Source organism: Trematomus bernacchii, unplaced genomic scaffold (assembly GCF_902827165.1).
Source record: "Trematomus bernacchii unplaced genomic scaffold, fTreBer1.1, whole genome shotgun sequence".
Lineage (NCBI taxonomy): Eukaryota > Metazoa > Chordata > Actinopteri > Perciformes > Nototheniidae > Trematomus > Trematomus bernacchii.
In genome coordinates, this window is record NW_022987632.1 from 213,292 (window position 1) to 230,971 (window position 17,680).

The 17,680-nt window shown below is 40.4% G+C and overlaps 1 protein-coding gene across 1 annotated transcript in view; it reads left to right on the forward strand.

Annotated features, from left to right (window-relative positions):
• Positions 1 to 17,680, forward strand: part of cacna1ba (calcium channel, voltage-dependent, N type, alpha 1B subunit, a) — a 253,260-nt gene that overhangs the window by 64,410 nt on the left and 171,170 nt on the right. The window contains exons 4-6 of the mRNA XM_034133047.1: positions 12,931 to 13,022; positions 15,957 to 16,109; positions 16,856 to 17,043. Coding sequence (XP_033988938.1) covers positions 12,931 to 13,022; positions 15,957 to 16,109; positions 16,856 to 17,043 — 433 coding nt within the window. The remainder of the gene's footprint in view (positions 1 to 12,930; positions 13,023 to 15,956; positions 16,110 to 16,855; positions 17,044 to 17,680) is intronic.

Consider the following 17,680-nt stretch of genomic DNA (forward strand, 5'->3'; position numbering starts at 1 on the left):
CACAGCATGAAAGAAAGGCAAAATGAATGGGCTGTGATTTTAGTTTTTTTAAGCAGAGGTCAATAATTTGTACGGCCCTCGGAGGATGTTGAAAAAATTGAAATGGCCCTTGAGAGGAAAAAGGTTCCCCACCCCTGCCCTAAATGTTTGAGCACCCTCTATGAAACGTCAAGCTACCCCACAGCACCCCCAAAAGAAAATCTCTGGCGCCGCCACTGGTCCGCACATTTTTGCCGCGAAGCAGCTGTTGTGCAAATCGTTGTGGGCCGAGCTGTTGGATCCCTCCTCTGCTGGGATGGATATTAGCTGAGGGATGACTGGAGCTCTAAGATGTTCAGGTGGAAGGAAAAGTAGGATTGCAATTCAATGGAGAGATGTTTCCTCTATCCTTTGTGTTGAGGCTTGTTCTGTTTTCTGGTTCATAGGGTTAGGGTTAGGGTTAGGGTTAGCAGCACTGGTTATTACTTAAATCAGGGATGGGCAACTTGGATGGTGGTGGGGGCCACATAATGTATGTACTGGCCACCAAGGGGCCGCAGATTCACTTGGAACACACACACACACAAATTCCATGTATTGTATGTAATTATTAACAAATATACTAAGTCTGACATCTTCATTGACATTTTACAATCTGTCAGGGAACATCCTCTAATAAGCTCACTAAACAAATATCAGTTCACATAAATGTTATTTAATTTTTACAAGTGGCATGTTTGTATTGAACAGGTTATTTAACAGTGGAATAAAACTATTTTAAACTATTGGAAAGCACGGAAAATGTGTGTGCATTAAGATTAACCATTAAGATGACATAAACATGAAGTCATGAACACTAACCCAGACATTAGTTGTCTAACTTGAACCTAAGACACTTGTAGCCTGTCTCTGCATTCCCCTTATTCCACAATAAGGGGAATGTCCACACAGACACCTGTCAACCCGCACTCTGCTGTTCCTCAGCGCCGCTCCCCCTCCCTCTGAAATTATGAATGTAAGGCGTATATTAATCATAGATAACACGGCAGGGTCCGTGACAGTTTGTTTTCATCTGATTTCAAATAAACAAAGTCTTGGTTTTTAGAATATTAAACTTGTTTCGCCAAATTCAGATGATAAATACAACTTTGAAGCTTGTAAAGGCATAATTACAAGCGGTAACTTAACGTCACAGCAGGCATAACAACAGCCGGTGTTTCTTGTGAGTGTTTCCCCGGGAAACAAACACAATACACACAAACGCGTCACAGATCATTTTGCGCTATTTGGCTGCCGAACGAAATCATGTATGGAGTCTAGTGGACGGTATCAGTACTACAAGTAAAAAAATAAAAATATATATTTTACGGGCCGCCATTTGCCCATCCCTGACTTAAATTATACTTCTACCGATGGCTATTACTAGCCATAGGTAGAAGTATCCTTTCTAAAAACATATTCAAGCTTATAAGAGTTATTTTACTGTTTACATTTGTTAAAATTGAGGTTTAAATTAATGTTCAGAATAATATATAGTAATAATCATATAGAGAAAGGGTGATGGTTTGTGGAGTTACTTGGATCACCAGTTTTAGATATAGGTATACTTATATCTAATAACTTATACCTTGTCAAAGCTCTTTGACTGGCTCTTTATATTCGGACTTAGTCTTGGACTTTATTAGAATTGCCTTTCATGATATGGTTCATCCTCGTAAGAGTCCATAAATAATTGAACAAAGGTCTTGAAGTTCATTTCCTGTTGCTCAATCCATTCCCTGTTAAATGATGTGCTGATAAATCAGCTCATGAATTATAGACAGAAAATTAGAGTCCTCCTTCTGGTTTGCTTATCTAGCCCCATTGTGGACAACACCTCCCCCCCAGCAGCCGTCCACATCTCTAGATAGCACAGTCCATCTGATCAGTTGAGGAGTTTAGTAGCAGACCTGCTGCTGACTTGATGGATGTGTGTGAGGATCTGAGTAACCTATGCATGTCAGGCAGTTCCAAGCAGGACACCACAGGTGTCAGAAACATGTGGACAAGAATATCCATTGGTTTAATCCAATAATTTGACTTAATTGACAGCCCCCTTTTGAATCATATAGACAATAGCTTTTTAAAAACCAAAGAGCATGTGAAAACGGTTATAAATGTTCATTATTATGCATTAGCTTTCTTAGGTAGGTGTGCTTTCTTACAATGCAGACGCTTTTCTGCTTGCTCTGCCTCTGCTTACTTTTTTATGCTGATTTTCCTATTTTTCTTTTCTGAAAACTTTGAGCAGCGGCTCCTGGACATTAATTTATCACTGGGACAGTCATTCTTTGTAAATAGATGGAGGGTTTCAGCCATATTTCAATATTTTTATGACGACCTCAGTCTTACAGTAGCGTGGCCTAGCAACAGCTAAAGCCTGGTACTGCATTCTATTTAGCTTAAGCTAGTTAGCAGCAAAATGCCTCCGTTCTCTACAGATGACTTCCACAAACTTCTACAGAAGATGGCCGTGTTGGAAATGAAAATGAAACAGTTGGAAGTTAACGTGGAAGTGAATGGACTATGTGGGAATGACACCACTTTACCAGTGTTGCAAAAGAATGGACAAGGCCATGCTAACTCACAGCTAGTTAGCAGCTACAAGGATTCCAAGGAACAGGAGGGCTGTGTACCGGGTAATAAATCTACAAGTGGTAGTCCTCCCTGGAACTCTCTGGGTGCAAAGCCTGAGAGTAAATAATTTCCATGGGATTTTGGAGGACGAATAACAGGCAGAGCCCAGCGCTCTGAAATCTGTGATGCGACCGGCTGGCCTGCATTGTTATCACCCAGGAAGAGCACCTCTTCAACCCCTGTTCATACTAGGAAACAGCCGTGGACAGCTGCTAAAGGGAGAACTACAAACAATCCTCCTAAACCACCAAATGTGCCAATCCAGAACAGATACGCTCCACTGACACAGAACCGGAGATCTCTTTCTGACGACCTGGATAACCTGTCCTCTTCACACAGCAGGGTAAGGACCAATAGCTACTCCAAAAGTAAAAGGCTAGAGGAAAAGCTAATGACTAGGCCTGAAACTCTGATTGTGGGTGACTCTGCTGTAAGAGATGCAAAAAGTCTGTGTAGTAAGAACAACACCAAAGTACTCTGTTTTCCCAAGAATATGGTCTCTGACTTGGCTGAGAAGATCCTGCATATTGGGGCTGAACATCCGACTGTGAAAAATGTGGTACTGCACATTGGAACAAATGATGTTGTGAAACAACAGTCAGAAGTGCTGAAAGAAGACTTTAAATGTCTGTTGGAAACTGTCAGCTCTCTAAATGCGGAGGTGTTCATCAGTGGCCCTCTACCGCCAGACAGAAGAGGAGTGGAGAGATTCAGCAGATTGTTTGCACTGAACACCTGGCTTTCAACTGCCTGTACTGACCATTCTGTCCATTTTATTGACAATTTTAACTTTTTCTGGGACAGCAGACATATTTCTAAGGCAGATGGACTTTGCCTGAACAAGGCAGGAGTACAATTGTTTATCTTTAAAGGACCCATGTCATGGCCATTTCCACTGATCATAATTCCATTGTTGAGGTATACTAAAATAGATTTATACTGTGCAATTTTCCAAACTCACATTGGTTTCGCATACAGCATCTCTGTAAAGTATGTGTATTCAGCAGTATTCACTCTCTCCACTAAACGGCTCGTTGGAGCTCTTGCCCCCCCCCTCCTTGTGAGCCTAGTGTGCTCCGATTGGTCAGCTCGGCCACTCTGTTCTGATTAGTCAACCACCAGAGAGGCTCCGCCCATGTCTAACAGTGCTTTTTTCGGCTCGATCTGAGCGGAACATCAGTCTTATAATGGCGTCGGTACAGCCGTATATTTTATACGCTAACTAACCGAACTGTACCTACAACTGTTGTTATAGAAGAGTAAGTTATTTTTACCTGTAATAAACTACTACTGTTTGATGAGAAATCAAATCATGGTTTGCTATATATATGAATGATACGTTATAGGAGCAAATAATTCAGGGAAGAAAGGATAGGCCTACTAAGTATTTCCATTAAACTTTATTTTTAGAAATGTACAAAATGAACATAAATATACATATATACACGGTATATCATCCATTCCTCCCCGTTGTCGGCATCTTGCCTATCGCAGCCGGGGCTTTTTAGGACGAGGCATCAGTGTGGTAGTCCCGTCCCCGTCATGTATTGTCCGGCAGGATCTGGCTGGACGAAATCAAATGCAAATCACAAAATATTAGAGAAACTTAGTTGTTTTAGATTCGTTAGTAGTAGTTGTGGTAGGAGTGTGGATCGATCTAATCCATCTATCTAATCAACACAGTAAGCTTGCCAGCTAATATGCTAACCTAGCTTTCTTGTTTACCTTGGTAGCAAACACGATATGAACGCTAGCTCGGAGGAACGGCAACTATAATGTAGTGTAATAAAACTATTATGAACAAAAGCTAGTGGTTCATATTAGGCTAGCAATAACGTGTTTATAATTGCAATCTTATACGGGTATGCTACGTTCGGTCATTCATTGTAACTGGCATGAATACATTGTTTTCCGCTAGCATGTATAGCTAGCCTCGTTAGCTATACATGCAGTATGTACATGTACTGTCACAATGTACGGTAAATCACCCGGAGTATACTGTATGAGTATTCCGTGTGTGACTGCAGACATTCTCCTGCCATGACAAACATGTAAGGCCATCTGCTGACATTGTAGTTGATATATTTAAACGCTAGCAACGTTGTTAGCCCAGTAAGCACTGTGTCAATGGCTTGTTTAGTGTAATAAAACCACTATGAACAAAAGCTAGTGATTCATATTAGGCTAGCAAGAACGTGTTTACAATTGCAATCTTATATGGGTAGTCTGCTACATTTATTGTAGCTGGCATAACAAAAATGTTTTCCTGAGCAAACCCATGTCTAGCTCCGTTGGTTAGCTCGGTAGCATACACGCTACGCCAGCTATAATGTAATTACGTTTCGCGACTGACCTTACGGTAAATCACCCGGAGTATACTCTCTATGAGTATTTCGTGTGTGAATGCAGACATTCTCCTGCTATGAGATACATGTATGTAAGGCCATCTGCTGATATTAGAGTTGATATATGGAAACGCTAGCAACTTAGTTAGCATAGTTAGCACTGTGTCAATGGCTTAGCAGTCCGACACACGTTTACACATTTAAACAGTCTTGTTTGATAAATACACAAATAACAATGCAAACTTACAGGTTGTGTACCCGAATCTTCCCCTGCTCCAAACGGTCCAAACAAACTAGGAATAGCATCGTCCTTCAGTTTCAAATGCTGTGCATATCCGGCCTCAAACTGGGCAATGTTTTGGAAGCTTTCGTCTGTGAAATGCCGGTTCTTCGAACCTCTGAAGGAACAGTGTTAAAAAGAAATTTCAACCACTGACTTCGTCCTGGTTCTTCCGTCGGTAGGACAAACAGCTCAGATTTCTCCTCACATTTCAGGAAACAGGTCCTTGGCATTGGCATGACTGGATCGATTGTGAACTGAACCAGAGCTTCCAACAGTAAATGTTAGGCTGGCAGGCGCCGCTGGGTGTGGCCATAGCTCTTCCGGTTTGGTCCATTTTGTTCCGGGTACCGCATGACATCATGCGGTACCCGGAAGAATCAAATGGACAGTGACGTATCTCACGCCTTTATAATTTGGAATTGAAAAATGCACGACAGTCTTTCTTCTCTGACATCATTGCCAAAAACAACGCACGTGCCTTGTTTGCTACTGTCTACAGACTAACAAACCCCCCAGTATCAGTAGCCTCTGAGCTTCTATCCACTAGGGCCTGCAAAGAATTTGCCTCATTCTTTACTGAAAAAAATCTGAAAATCAGACAAGCGCACAGTGCCTCTGTGTCAGGTACAGCAAATGTTTTGTCCCTGTGTCCACTTAAAATCGATTCAAACACCATGACACAATTCCGTCTGATTAATGATAAAGACCTAGAGGACATTATACAACATCTAAAATCCTCCTCCTGCTGCCTTGATACATTGCATGGCCTCAGATCTACTTCATAGTAAACAAGTCTCTTCACTCAGGTGTATTTCCACAGACCCTGAAAACTGCAGTCATTAAACCGCTCTTAAAAAAGAATAATCTAGATGCTTCAGTAATGAACAATTACAGGCCCATATCAAATCTCCCATTTCTAGGTAAAATCATTGAAAAATTGTTTTTCAACAGTTGAGTAATTTTGTGCATTTAAATAACTGTTTCGATGTGTTCCAGTCAGGCTTTCGGCCAAACCACTGCACAGAACTTCAGTGTTAGTATTATTAGATCTCAGTGCTGCGTTTGACACAGTTGACCACAACATATTACTAGACAGACTGGAAAACTGGGTGGGACTTTCGGCAACAGTTGTAAATTGGTTTGAATCCTACTTAAAGGACAGAAGACACAGGACACATCTGAGTTGAAAAATATGACATGTGGGGTTCCTCAAGGCTCCATCCTGGGGCCTCTTCTCTTTAACATCTACATCCTACCACTGGCTCAGATAATGAAAAACAACAAAATAAGTTACCATAGCTATGCGGATGACAAACACATTTACATAACCATTTCACCAGGAGACTATGCTCCAATTCAGACACTGAGTAAGTGCATTGACCAAATCAATGACTGGATGTGTCAGAACTTTCTCCAATTAAACAAAGATAAAACTGAGGTAATGGTTTTTGGAGCCAAGGCAGAACGTATAAAAGTTAGCGCTGAGCTTCAGTCTGCAATGTTCAAAACAACAGATAAAGCCAGAAGTGTAGTCATGGTAGTCAGCATACTATCACCTTAAGAATATATTGAGGATTAAAAGACTAATGTCACAGCAGGATTTGGAAAAACTTGTCCATGCTTTTATCTTCAGTAGACTCGACTACTGTAATGGTGTCTTTGCAGGTCTCTATTAGAAAGCTGCAGCTAATTCAGAACGCTGCTGCTCGAGTCCTCACTGACGCTAAGAAAGTGGATCACATCACTCCCGTTCGGAAGTCTTTACACTGGCTTCCTGTATGTCAAATAATTGATTTCAAAATACTGCTGCTGGTTTATAAAGCTTTGAATGGTTTAGGCCCAAAATACATTTCTGACCTACTGCTAAATGATGAACCATCCAGAACTCTCAAGTCTTCTGGGACTGGTCAGCTTTCTGTCCCCAGAGTCAGAACTAAACATGGAGAGGTTCAGTTATTATGCTCCAAATATCTGGAACAAACTACCAGAAACCTGCAGGTCCGCTGCAACTCTGACTACTTTTAAATCCAGGCTAATGTCGTTCATTTTTGTAAAGCACTTTGAATTGCCTTGTGTTGAAAGGTACTATATAAATAAACTTGCCTTGCCTTAAGTTGGTTAAAAAGTTGGTTAAAATCTGTCTGTGTGTCTATGACGTTAAACAAAAAACAGCCTAACCTGTAGGATGTGTGGTTGCTTGTAGCCTTCACAGTTATCTAGGGTGACCAGGTGCTAACAAGCAACATGTCGGACAAATAGGACGTTTTTGCGGGACAATGCAGGACATAATACTGCGTTGCTAAGTGCTAGATTAGATGTATATCTAATGTCTATCTAACCCTTAAGAAGAACATTTCTATTAAACTATTAGCTTATAAATATTAATAACAACGCTTTACTTTGGTTTAACATTTGCACAAACTATGCAAGTCAAGGAATTAATTATATTTGTTTTGAATGGAATTAACATAACAAATTATTAGGGCTGTACCCGAATATGGAGTACTATTCGGGTTTCAATTTCGTTATTCGGATATTCGTTTTGTTTGTTTTTTCGTTTTTTTCCCGTTTTTTTTTCAAATTGAATTTATTGAAATCTCCAATATCAACGTAAGAGCTTGTGCCTCTTCGGGGGGTGCTAACACTTAACCATAAACGTTATCGTTTACTATCTCCGTCTTTATATGTAGATATTACTTTTCTCCGTTAATCTCCGTCACGTTGTTTCCAAAGCAACAACAACTTCCTGTCAACTGCGCTAACTCTCCTTCAAAATAAAAGCATGTCCATAAATAGGAAGCCAAGCCAAATTACACTTAAGACATATACAACTGCAACGAAAGTAACAAACACAATGCAATATCCTTTTCAATTTCAAAGAACACAAATTGGGTTACAAATAACTATAAAACAACAATACTGTAGAATAACAAAATGAATGCCGTGAATACACCGAAATACACGTGTTGAAGCGGTTCGCTGCTGATTACTCCAGCAGCTGATTACCCCCCCCCCCGCGCGTGCCGAATATTCGCTACTGATTACTACCGAATATCCGGAGCCCGAAAAATGGTATTCGGGACAGCCCTACAAATTATTATGACCAGAAAAAAATGACCGGAGCTAGTTTACTGCCACAGTCTGCTGACCTGTGTGTTAAACGTTATTTAAATCAGCTGCTGTTACCTCATCTCTTTTGGTTTCAGGAGGAATATATCCATAGATCGATATTTTCTTTATGAGCCAGGCGTTTCTTGAGAGTTTTGGGGAAGCGTCGCTTCAAAACATATTCATCTCTGTGCGCCATCTTTAAAGGAAATCTGGCAAATCTGACAATAACTCTCTGGGAATAGCCCTCCACCGGCTACACCCATAAGTTAATACATTTCTATGTTGATTGATTGACATCTGACACAGCTAATGATGATGATAGCCCTCTCGTTTTCTACACACCTTTGTATAAAAGCCTTGTTTAAGACAGGCGACTGTCAATCAAATGCGGGACATCGGCAAAATGTGTGGGACAAATGATAGAAATGCTGTGCAGTCCCGCACAAAGCGAGACACCTGGTCACCCGACAGTTATCATGCCATTACATCACTCTTATCACCTGTTCACACTCATTAAGACAAAACAAAAACAACTTAACAGGCTAAACAAAATCACTTCTGAATGGTGGATGTATACTCTGAGCCTGATGAGTAGAGCAGGGTATCTGAGGGTACTTCCATGTGATGGGCTTTCTCTGGCACTCTGTGTGGTTACCCCTCCCTCTGCTACTGAGTCATCCATTGAACAGAGAACTGGTATTCCCTGTGCAGCCTTCTGCAGGCAGCAGCTTAAACAAATAGCTTGTACTCACACATAATGGAGCTAATTTGTTTGACTCATACATTTCTTTTATGTCATCTGAGTTTATGTACGCACGCAGAATGAGTTGTCAGGCTGCCCCAGGCTCATGGTTTGATAAATGCTTTTGTTTGTGAAATTATAAAGGCATATCCTCCTGAAAACTCATAGTTATTTATGTAATCTTTCACAACTACTTACAGCTATTTAAACATAATATTATCTTATAATTGTATCATATCATCTCATCTATGTTTCAGTTAAGAAATACTTATAAAGGCTCAGACAAAAAAAAGAAATCTTAACTAGAAATGCATTTCCTGCAGAAAATGCGTGTGAATGCTGTAAACTGTAAACATTTGTGGCTGAATTTAGCTGAAAATGCAGAAAAAGCTGAATATGTTATTAGCTGAATGGTCTCTGTAGCTGCTTTTAGCTACAAAAACCAAGTAAGTGTGTTGCTGAACTTAGCGGAGAAATGTAGAAAAGTGAAATGATTTGAATCAAAATGGTTACAGCTCAAATGCATTGCAATGACTTTGTTGAAAACTTGAAAGTGAAATGTTAAACTGGAAGACGAGGACAAATTGTGAAGAAGCTTAAAGGAGAGGTGTCATGGCCATTTCCACTGATCATAATTCCATTGTTGAGGTATACTAAAATAGATTTATACTGTGCATTTTTCCAAACTCACATTGGTTTCTCATACAGCATCTCTGTAAACTACGTGTATTCACTGAATTTCACTCTCTGCCTTTAACGGCTCGTTGGAGCTCCAATAGCTCCAGCCCCCACCCTCCCTGTGAGCACATCGTGCTCTGATTGGTCGGGACGTTGTGAATCGCGCTGAGCTCCGTGGAGGTGTTGTTTCCTTGTTTAGGATACATAGCAAAACACAGCCAAACTCATCCTGAGCACACACAAACTCACAGCCGAAGTAAAAACAATAAGTGTGGCTTGATATTGAGTAAGAAAAAGGTTGATAAACACTGTGAGAATGGGTCTGCAGTAGGGCTGTGCAATTAATCGTATTTTAATCGCAATTACGATTTTGGCCTGCCACAATTACGAAAACAACATAATCGAAAAAAACAATTATTTTGCTTTGCTTTGTGACTGCAACATATTTGATCCAATTAATTTTGGTCTCATTTATTTGTATTTATCATATTTATATATGTTTAGTAGCTTGTGGAAGTGCGCTCCAAAATATTTGTTGATCTTGTTTATTGGTATTTATTATTTTGATATTATTTAGTTAAATGTATAATTTATTTAATTTATTTTTGTATTGCTTTTTCAGTTGAATTATACGTTCAGGCTAATCAACAGTTAGAAATATACTGTTCAAATTATTATTTGTATTTGTTTTAAAGTTCAATAAATTGATTTTTTCAAAGTCAATGAATAATCTTATTTAATAATCGTGATATCAATTATTGACCCAAATAATCGTGATTATGATTTTTGCCATAATCGCACAGCCCTAGTCTGCAGAGACAATCCCAACTGTCTGTTATCAGCCTGCAGCCAGGGAGGAGAAATCAGCTGAGCTGCCTGCTCCCTGCACACAGATGTGTGTGTGAGGAAGTCCGTGGATTGGTCAATTTGGACCAATCAGCGGGGGCTTAACGTAACGGCTCCGCGGACGTAACGTAACGGCTCCACGGATTAGTCCATTTCGTTCCGGGTACGGGTTGACATCATGCCGTACCCGGAAAAATCAAATGGACAGTGACATATCTCCAACGAGGCGTTTTGGGGAGGTATTTTCTGTGTTAGAGTTTTACTCGCTATAGGGTGTACTTTGAGGGTTTTGACTCTGCACACCGTTTACATGCATAAAAACCTTCATAACACACAAGGGGACGGGTAATAACCGGAAAAGCATGACATGGGCCCTTTAATATATAAAAGAAAAGGTTTAAAAAAAGGTATAAACAACATGTAATGTTGTAAATGACTGCCTTTACATTCAATGTCCTCAATGTCCTGAAATAGCTGAATAATTTAATAGTTGAATGGTTTCTGTTGCTGAAAGTAGGCTGAAGGAGTTAGATATTAAATGTAAGTAGTAGTGAATTAATGTTTACAAACACCTGTGTGTGTAAGCCCAGAGATCAAAGGTTACCATGGTGACGACGTTATCAAACACCTGTTTACGTGAGCCCAGAGATCAAAGGTTTCCATGGAGATGTGCTGTGAAAGGAGAGCCTTTCCATTGTTCTGAAGGAGGAATAAACCTCTTACATTTCTAACTATAGTTCAATCAGGAGAGACGTTGATGTATGAAATACATATTTATTACCGGGACACATAATATGAATGTAATAATGATTGCCAGAATTATAACAGGAAAATGGAATGGTGTTTGGAGATTAGGCCCCAGTTTGCAGGATAATCATTCAGGAGGGGGAAGAACCGCTCCGATGAAACCCCCCGGGGTCTAGACACTGGTGGTGGTGATAAGTAGGTGGGAACGGACTGAAGGGAGAAGGTTTAGCTTGGTCCTGAAGGAGACGGGAGGCGAAAGGGGTGGAGGAGGGTTGCGTTTTGTCACCTGAAATGACAGCTGACAAGAGGGAAGAGCAGATATAAAGGGATTAGCGGGTGCTATGATAGGCTTGTGAGAATGGAGAGAGGAGAGATTGGTAAACTGGGGAGTGACTTATTTAAAGTTTACTTCTCTCTGTTCTGAAGAAAGAACCAGACACATTTAACATGGGAGTCTATTGGGAGCTAGGTGGACTTTTTGACAAGTTCATGTCTCTTCATGCCCTCAAGAGGCATTTTGTTTAATATTTTTTCTTTATTTTTTCAGATAGGAGAGGTTTTCCATAAACAGCATTCACACTAATAAAGATTTGAAGAACTATAGTGGAATGCTGTGGCACAGCATTCGCATTAATAACGATTCGAAGAACTATAGTGGAATGCTGTGGCACAGCATTCGCACTAATAACGATTCGAAGAACTATAGTGGAATGCTGTGGCACAGCATTCACACTAATAATGACATCATGTTATTTCCAGGCTTGATAAAGCTCCTTAAAGACAAACAAGACATTTTATGACTGCCTTTACATTCTGAGGAGCTTGTAATGCTACGGGAATACAAACACTTGCATGATCTCAGGAGCCGAGAACTCCTCCATCCTCTTCACATGAGTGACATTTAAATTGGATTTAAACGTCTGCTCAACGTATACATCTGAATGCGCCTGGACAGACTGACTCTCTCTGTGTCTGTCTTCAGCATGCATTCACAAACTCATCATCAACAAACAAAATATGCATTTACGGTCAAAATAAATATTTTTATTTTTATATTGGTAACTGCATCGGCAATAGGCAAAATGAGTTGCAAAACATGCATAACGGTAAAAATCCAATATCATCCATCAATACTTTTCAACCTGTTATGTTTCCTTATACAATGTATTCAATGCCAGAGCCTGGTAGACTATCACTGTACTTATTCACATTATAAGGATGGAAGTGCTTTAAACTTCAGTCTGTTTGGGCGTTCCAGTAATATCAATATCATATCTGCATATTATTGTTTGTGCTTTGGTGTTATTACTGTTAGCAACACTATGAAAATACTATTTACATGAGTTTACCAAACCATGTGTTAACAGTCTGTCTACCAGCCTCATTAATGATTTGATGACTGAATGATGTTAAAGTGTAACATGTACAGTATGATCTATAGTGATCTTTGGTTGCCAATGTGTTTGAGACAATCAGCTGTTAAAGTATCTGAAACCCTGACCCCTGCTGTGTTGTGTGTGCAGGATCCTGGCCACTGTGGGGACAGACTTTGATCTGAGAACACTAAGAGCGGTGAGAGTACTGCGGCCCCTCAAACTGGTGTCCGGCATTCCAAGTGAGTTACCTGCACATGTAAACAGATTCCTATCAAAATTAGACCCCGTTTACATGGAGACGGTTCGTGTTGTATCTGCTACTTTTCTCTTTCGTATAGCCCGTTCGTTCACACGAGGCCGTAACGGAACAGCGGAAACGATAACGGGTCCCAAGGTGGGTAGATCTGCGGACGGAACGCTCTGGGCGGCTCCGTGTATACGTCCTATACGATCATTTCCTGATAACGATGAAGCCATAGCCCTACCTCTACCCACCTCTGCTGCTCACTGCTGTAGCATGGTCAGTAGCTACTGTCAGTAGCTACTGTCAGCTACTGCTACTGACCATGCTACAGATGTTAGTGCAAAATCTACAGCTCCTCTACCACAACCATCAGCAACAAGTGGACATGGAGAGCTACATGAACTACATGTTGCTAAATCCACCGCGGAGCATAAACAGAAGGGCAACCATGGCAACCATGCTCGGGGGGTCTTCTTTGCTGCTTTTGGTGTATTTTGTGGCGGAAGTACAGTGCCACTTGCAGGCCCGGCATATGTACTACAGCGTCTCCAGCGGGTCGAGCGGTCTCGTGTGAAAGGACAAGTTTCTTGAGCCGATACCGTGCGAACGGAATACTTTTTTTGATATCGAATTTGGTTCGTTCTCCGTTTCGTTTCCGTGTAAACGGAGTCTTACTGTAGTAGCACTGATAACAATACAGAACAGTCCAGAAACTGATTAGAGCCTGGTTTAGCATTAAGGCCGCTACACACCCACCTGAGACCAAAGAACGCGTACCGAAGGCATCCCGACTATTACGTCAGCTACGTTGCCTGCGTCGGCTACGCCGCCCGCTACGCCGCCCGCTACGCCGCCCGCCTACGAACACACCGCAAATACTTCGAGTCGACGAGTGGCAATAACTGTCCTTACTAGCAGGCAGCGGTAGTGTGAACAGACAATCAGAGTGATTGCTTGGGCAGACTTTCTCTGACCTCCCGCGGCCGATTCAACATGTTGGGAGGCCGCGGGAGGTGTGAAAAGGTGCCGTAAAGAGACGACGGTGCGGGACACACCAACCTGAGTAGGGCGCCGCGAATGCCCGACTGCCTCTGACGGCCTCTGACGGCCTCTGACGGCCTCTGACGGCCTCTGACTCCCAAAATCGGGTTGGTGTGTAGCCAGCTTAAAGACTGCAAACGGTCTGAATAAAACATTGTGTGTCATCTGCAGGGTGGGGAGGGTTACTTTAAAAATGTAATCCATTACAATAACTAGTTACATGTCAAAACATGTAATCAGTAACCTAATCTGAGTATCACAATATGAAAGTAACCTGATTACTTTCTCTTGCTTTTGGATTACTTCAATATCAAGTGCAATGCAAATAAAAACAAGAGAAAATAAATAACAATAAGATGTTTTTTTACTTAAGTATATGTAACAATGTAACCTTAGAAAAGTTGAAACAAAGATATTTCATATATTCTTACCTAAACCTCTGTAAAATACTACTAATAATAGTGCTGGCGATTAGAACAATAATTCTCTGATCTGGGCTCACTCGCTTTTTCCTTAAGCCCCGTCTGTGACAAAACTAGCTACATTTTAAAACCTTGTTTTTTGTTGCTAAAGGTCAGATTCAAGCCATTTAAGAATTATAATGCATACATAACATGTCCTCTTACATTTAACCTGTTGTGAAAAAAATTCTTGATCAAATTGATATGAAACAAATAAGATACATAATGCTGTGACATTAATGTCATATCGGGACTTTAACATTCAAATGTCACAGCAAACATAATGTGACATATAGGTCACAATAAGAAATATGATTATGATCAGCTCAGTTAATTTAGCTGATTCAAAGATATTAGGTTATTCGATAATATTTTCTGACCCTAATGGTTTGAATAAGGGCTATTCTAGTGTTCGTATTGGGTAGTTGATTTGGATCAAAATAAATTACAGCTGATTTACAGACCCTTTATTAAAACGTATTTAATGTTAGCAAGTACAACTGTGCTCCTCCCATGATGATAAGTCAAAATGTCTGACATAAAACAAACTTTGTCTTTATGCTATCTGTTGGATCACATTCACCTTCCACTTAGACTTATATGAAGGCTCCCCACACATATGGTTTTACATAAAAACACTGAACAGTTTTCTATTAGCACAAAGAGAAGATGTTCATTATTATACCTGAAAAGTCAGAAAAAGGTTGATACTAAATGTAACTGACTCAGTAACAGACCACAGTCGTGTCCCCACCTAAACCAAAGTGCCCAAAGCGGACCACAGAGAACCACTCTCTGGTGTACACCTGCCATCCAGATACATGAAGCGTCTCATTCTATTTGAGAAAAAATAAAAGTTTCCTGTAAACATAACAAGAACAAGATTTTCTGATTATGTATCAGGAAAATGATAATGACAAATCAATTCAGTACTATAAAACATAAGAGACATAGTCGGTCTCACATGAATGTAAACACCAGGTACTTGCTATGTGTATTCATGTCAAATGCTTTCATAAGTAACAACCAAGGGAACTGCTCAAATGTATTTTATGTTCACGCAATATGTTATAGCATTAACTCAATCAAGAGAATGTCTATAATATGTCTGGTGTTGTGCCCATTAATGACTCCCTCAGCTGGAGAAACAATCCACCAATGAGAGCTTTGTTGGCAGAACCCAATGCCGACTTGAAATCATGTCGGCAGGATGTATTGCTTCTTCTGATTAGTTCAAACAAAAACATAAATAACACCACGACCAATCAGGAATCTGGTAACATGAACACAATATCACACTGATTGATCAGTCTCAACATGTGGTGTTTCCTGTCTGTCCCCACTCTCTCCAATAAAGGCTAACACAATATAAATGAATAATTATTAAATGTCAGTTTTGAAATGCATCTTTCCCTTGTCTGCACCAGGTCTGCAGGTGGTACTGAAGTCCATAATGAAGGCCATGATACCTTTGCTGCAGATCGGCTTGCTGCTCTTCTTCGCAATCCTCATGTTCGCCATCATCGGCCTCGACTTCTATATGGGAAAGTTCCATCGCACCTGCTTCAGGATAGACACCGGTGAGTTAGAGACCAACAAGAGACACACACGCTCACAATGTGAATCTAGGCATGGTTATTATATGTACATTGATATTAATCATCCCCATGTAATGGCTTATGGACACACTGCTGACCCAGGCATTCTTTAATTCTTTGTACAGTGCTGTAAAACTCCATCCATTTGTGCTCCTTTGTCTGCCGTCCTCCAGCTGTCAATAACTTCTGCACAGCAAAAACAATGTGCATACACAACAGCCATTCCATTATTGGCAGATTATGGGAATAAGAGACAGTAGTATATTACAAGAGATTAATAAGAACTAAATGCCTTTGCCTTTATTAAAGATTAAATAAACAAACTCTAAAGTATCCCTGTCTTTAACTGTCTGTGATGTCTGCATCTGGTTCAGGGACAAAAGGAGGTATATGCTTCTTTATTAGAAGGTGACATTTCGTAGATGCATCAGACCTCTCCTGCTGCTGATGATAAACTGTGCTTACATTTAAGTATATATCAAGTTGAGTCATTTTTCAAATCACAACTTATCCACAAAGGGCTTTACTCAAAATATGTAAAAAGTGCTCACTTAAATGTTGCCACTATATGTATCATTGCAGTGGAAACTATATATTGTGCATTAGATGGAATGTTCTTCTGAATCTACTGTATAACGAGAAGGACTTTTACATAATACATCCACTGCCTTCTCTAAAAATACCTCAGCATGTTATAGTGTTTGCTGTGAACTGTGTGTTTGCTGCAGACGAACAGGTGGCAGATTTCCCCTGCGGCCTGGAGGCTCCGGCCAGGATCTGCGAGAACGGCACCATCTGCAAGGAGTACTGGACCGGACCCAACTACGGCATCACTAACTTCGACAACATCCTCTTCGCTATTCTCACTGTGTTCCAGTGCATCACCATGGAGGGATGGGTAGAGATCCTCTACAACGTGAGTCCACTGACAGGAAGCACATCTGAAATGTTTGTAAAGCACCGTCTGTTAGGTAGTGGCAGACTGAAACAAAAAAAAATCAGGCCGGGAGTTTGACCCATCCCAGGTCAACCTGTCTGCATGCCCCAAACCACAGAGCGCTGATTTGTAGGCTAACTTTATTTGTTGATGTCATCTAGTTTTAAGTATGGCCAATGTGTTCATCTGGGAGGAAAGTTTACAAAGTCTACAAAATACAACATTTGGGATTCCAAAAGGGAAGTCAGAACATCTCAAACGCTGGACGGTACATTAGGAAGTGCTTGACTTGAAATGCTGTGGATTTCTTTTTTTTTTATATCTTTTTTTATTGAGTTAGGCACAATGAGTTACATTTATACGGTCTGTATTTTTCCTTTCCCCCCCCCTCCCGGTCCTAGCTAGTAAAGTAAGTAAATAAATACATATATAGGTAAAAATAAAGTAATGTAAAAGATAATTAAAACAAATTGTATAGATAAGGAAATTAAGAATAATAACAATAATAGATGTACCCATATACTCACATATGTATACCCACATATACACATATATATATGTACATACCTACACCCATACCCACACATTTACATACACATACACACATATACACATA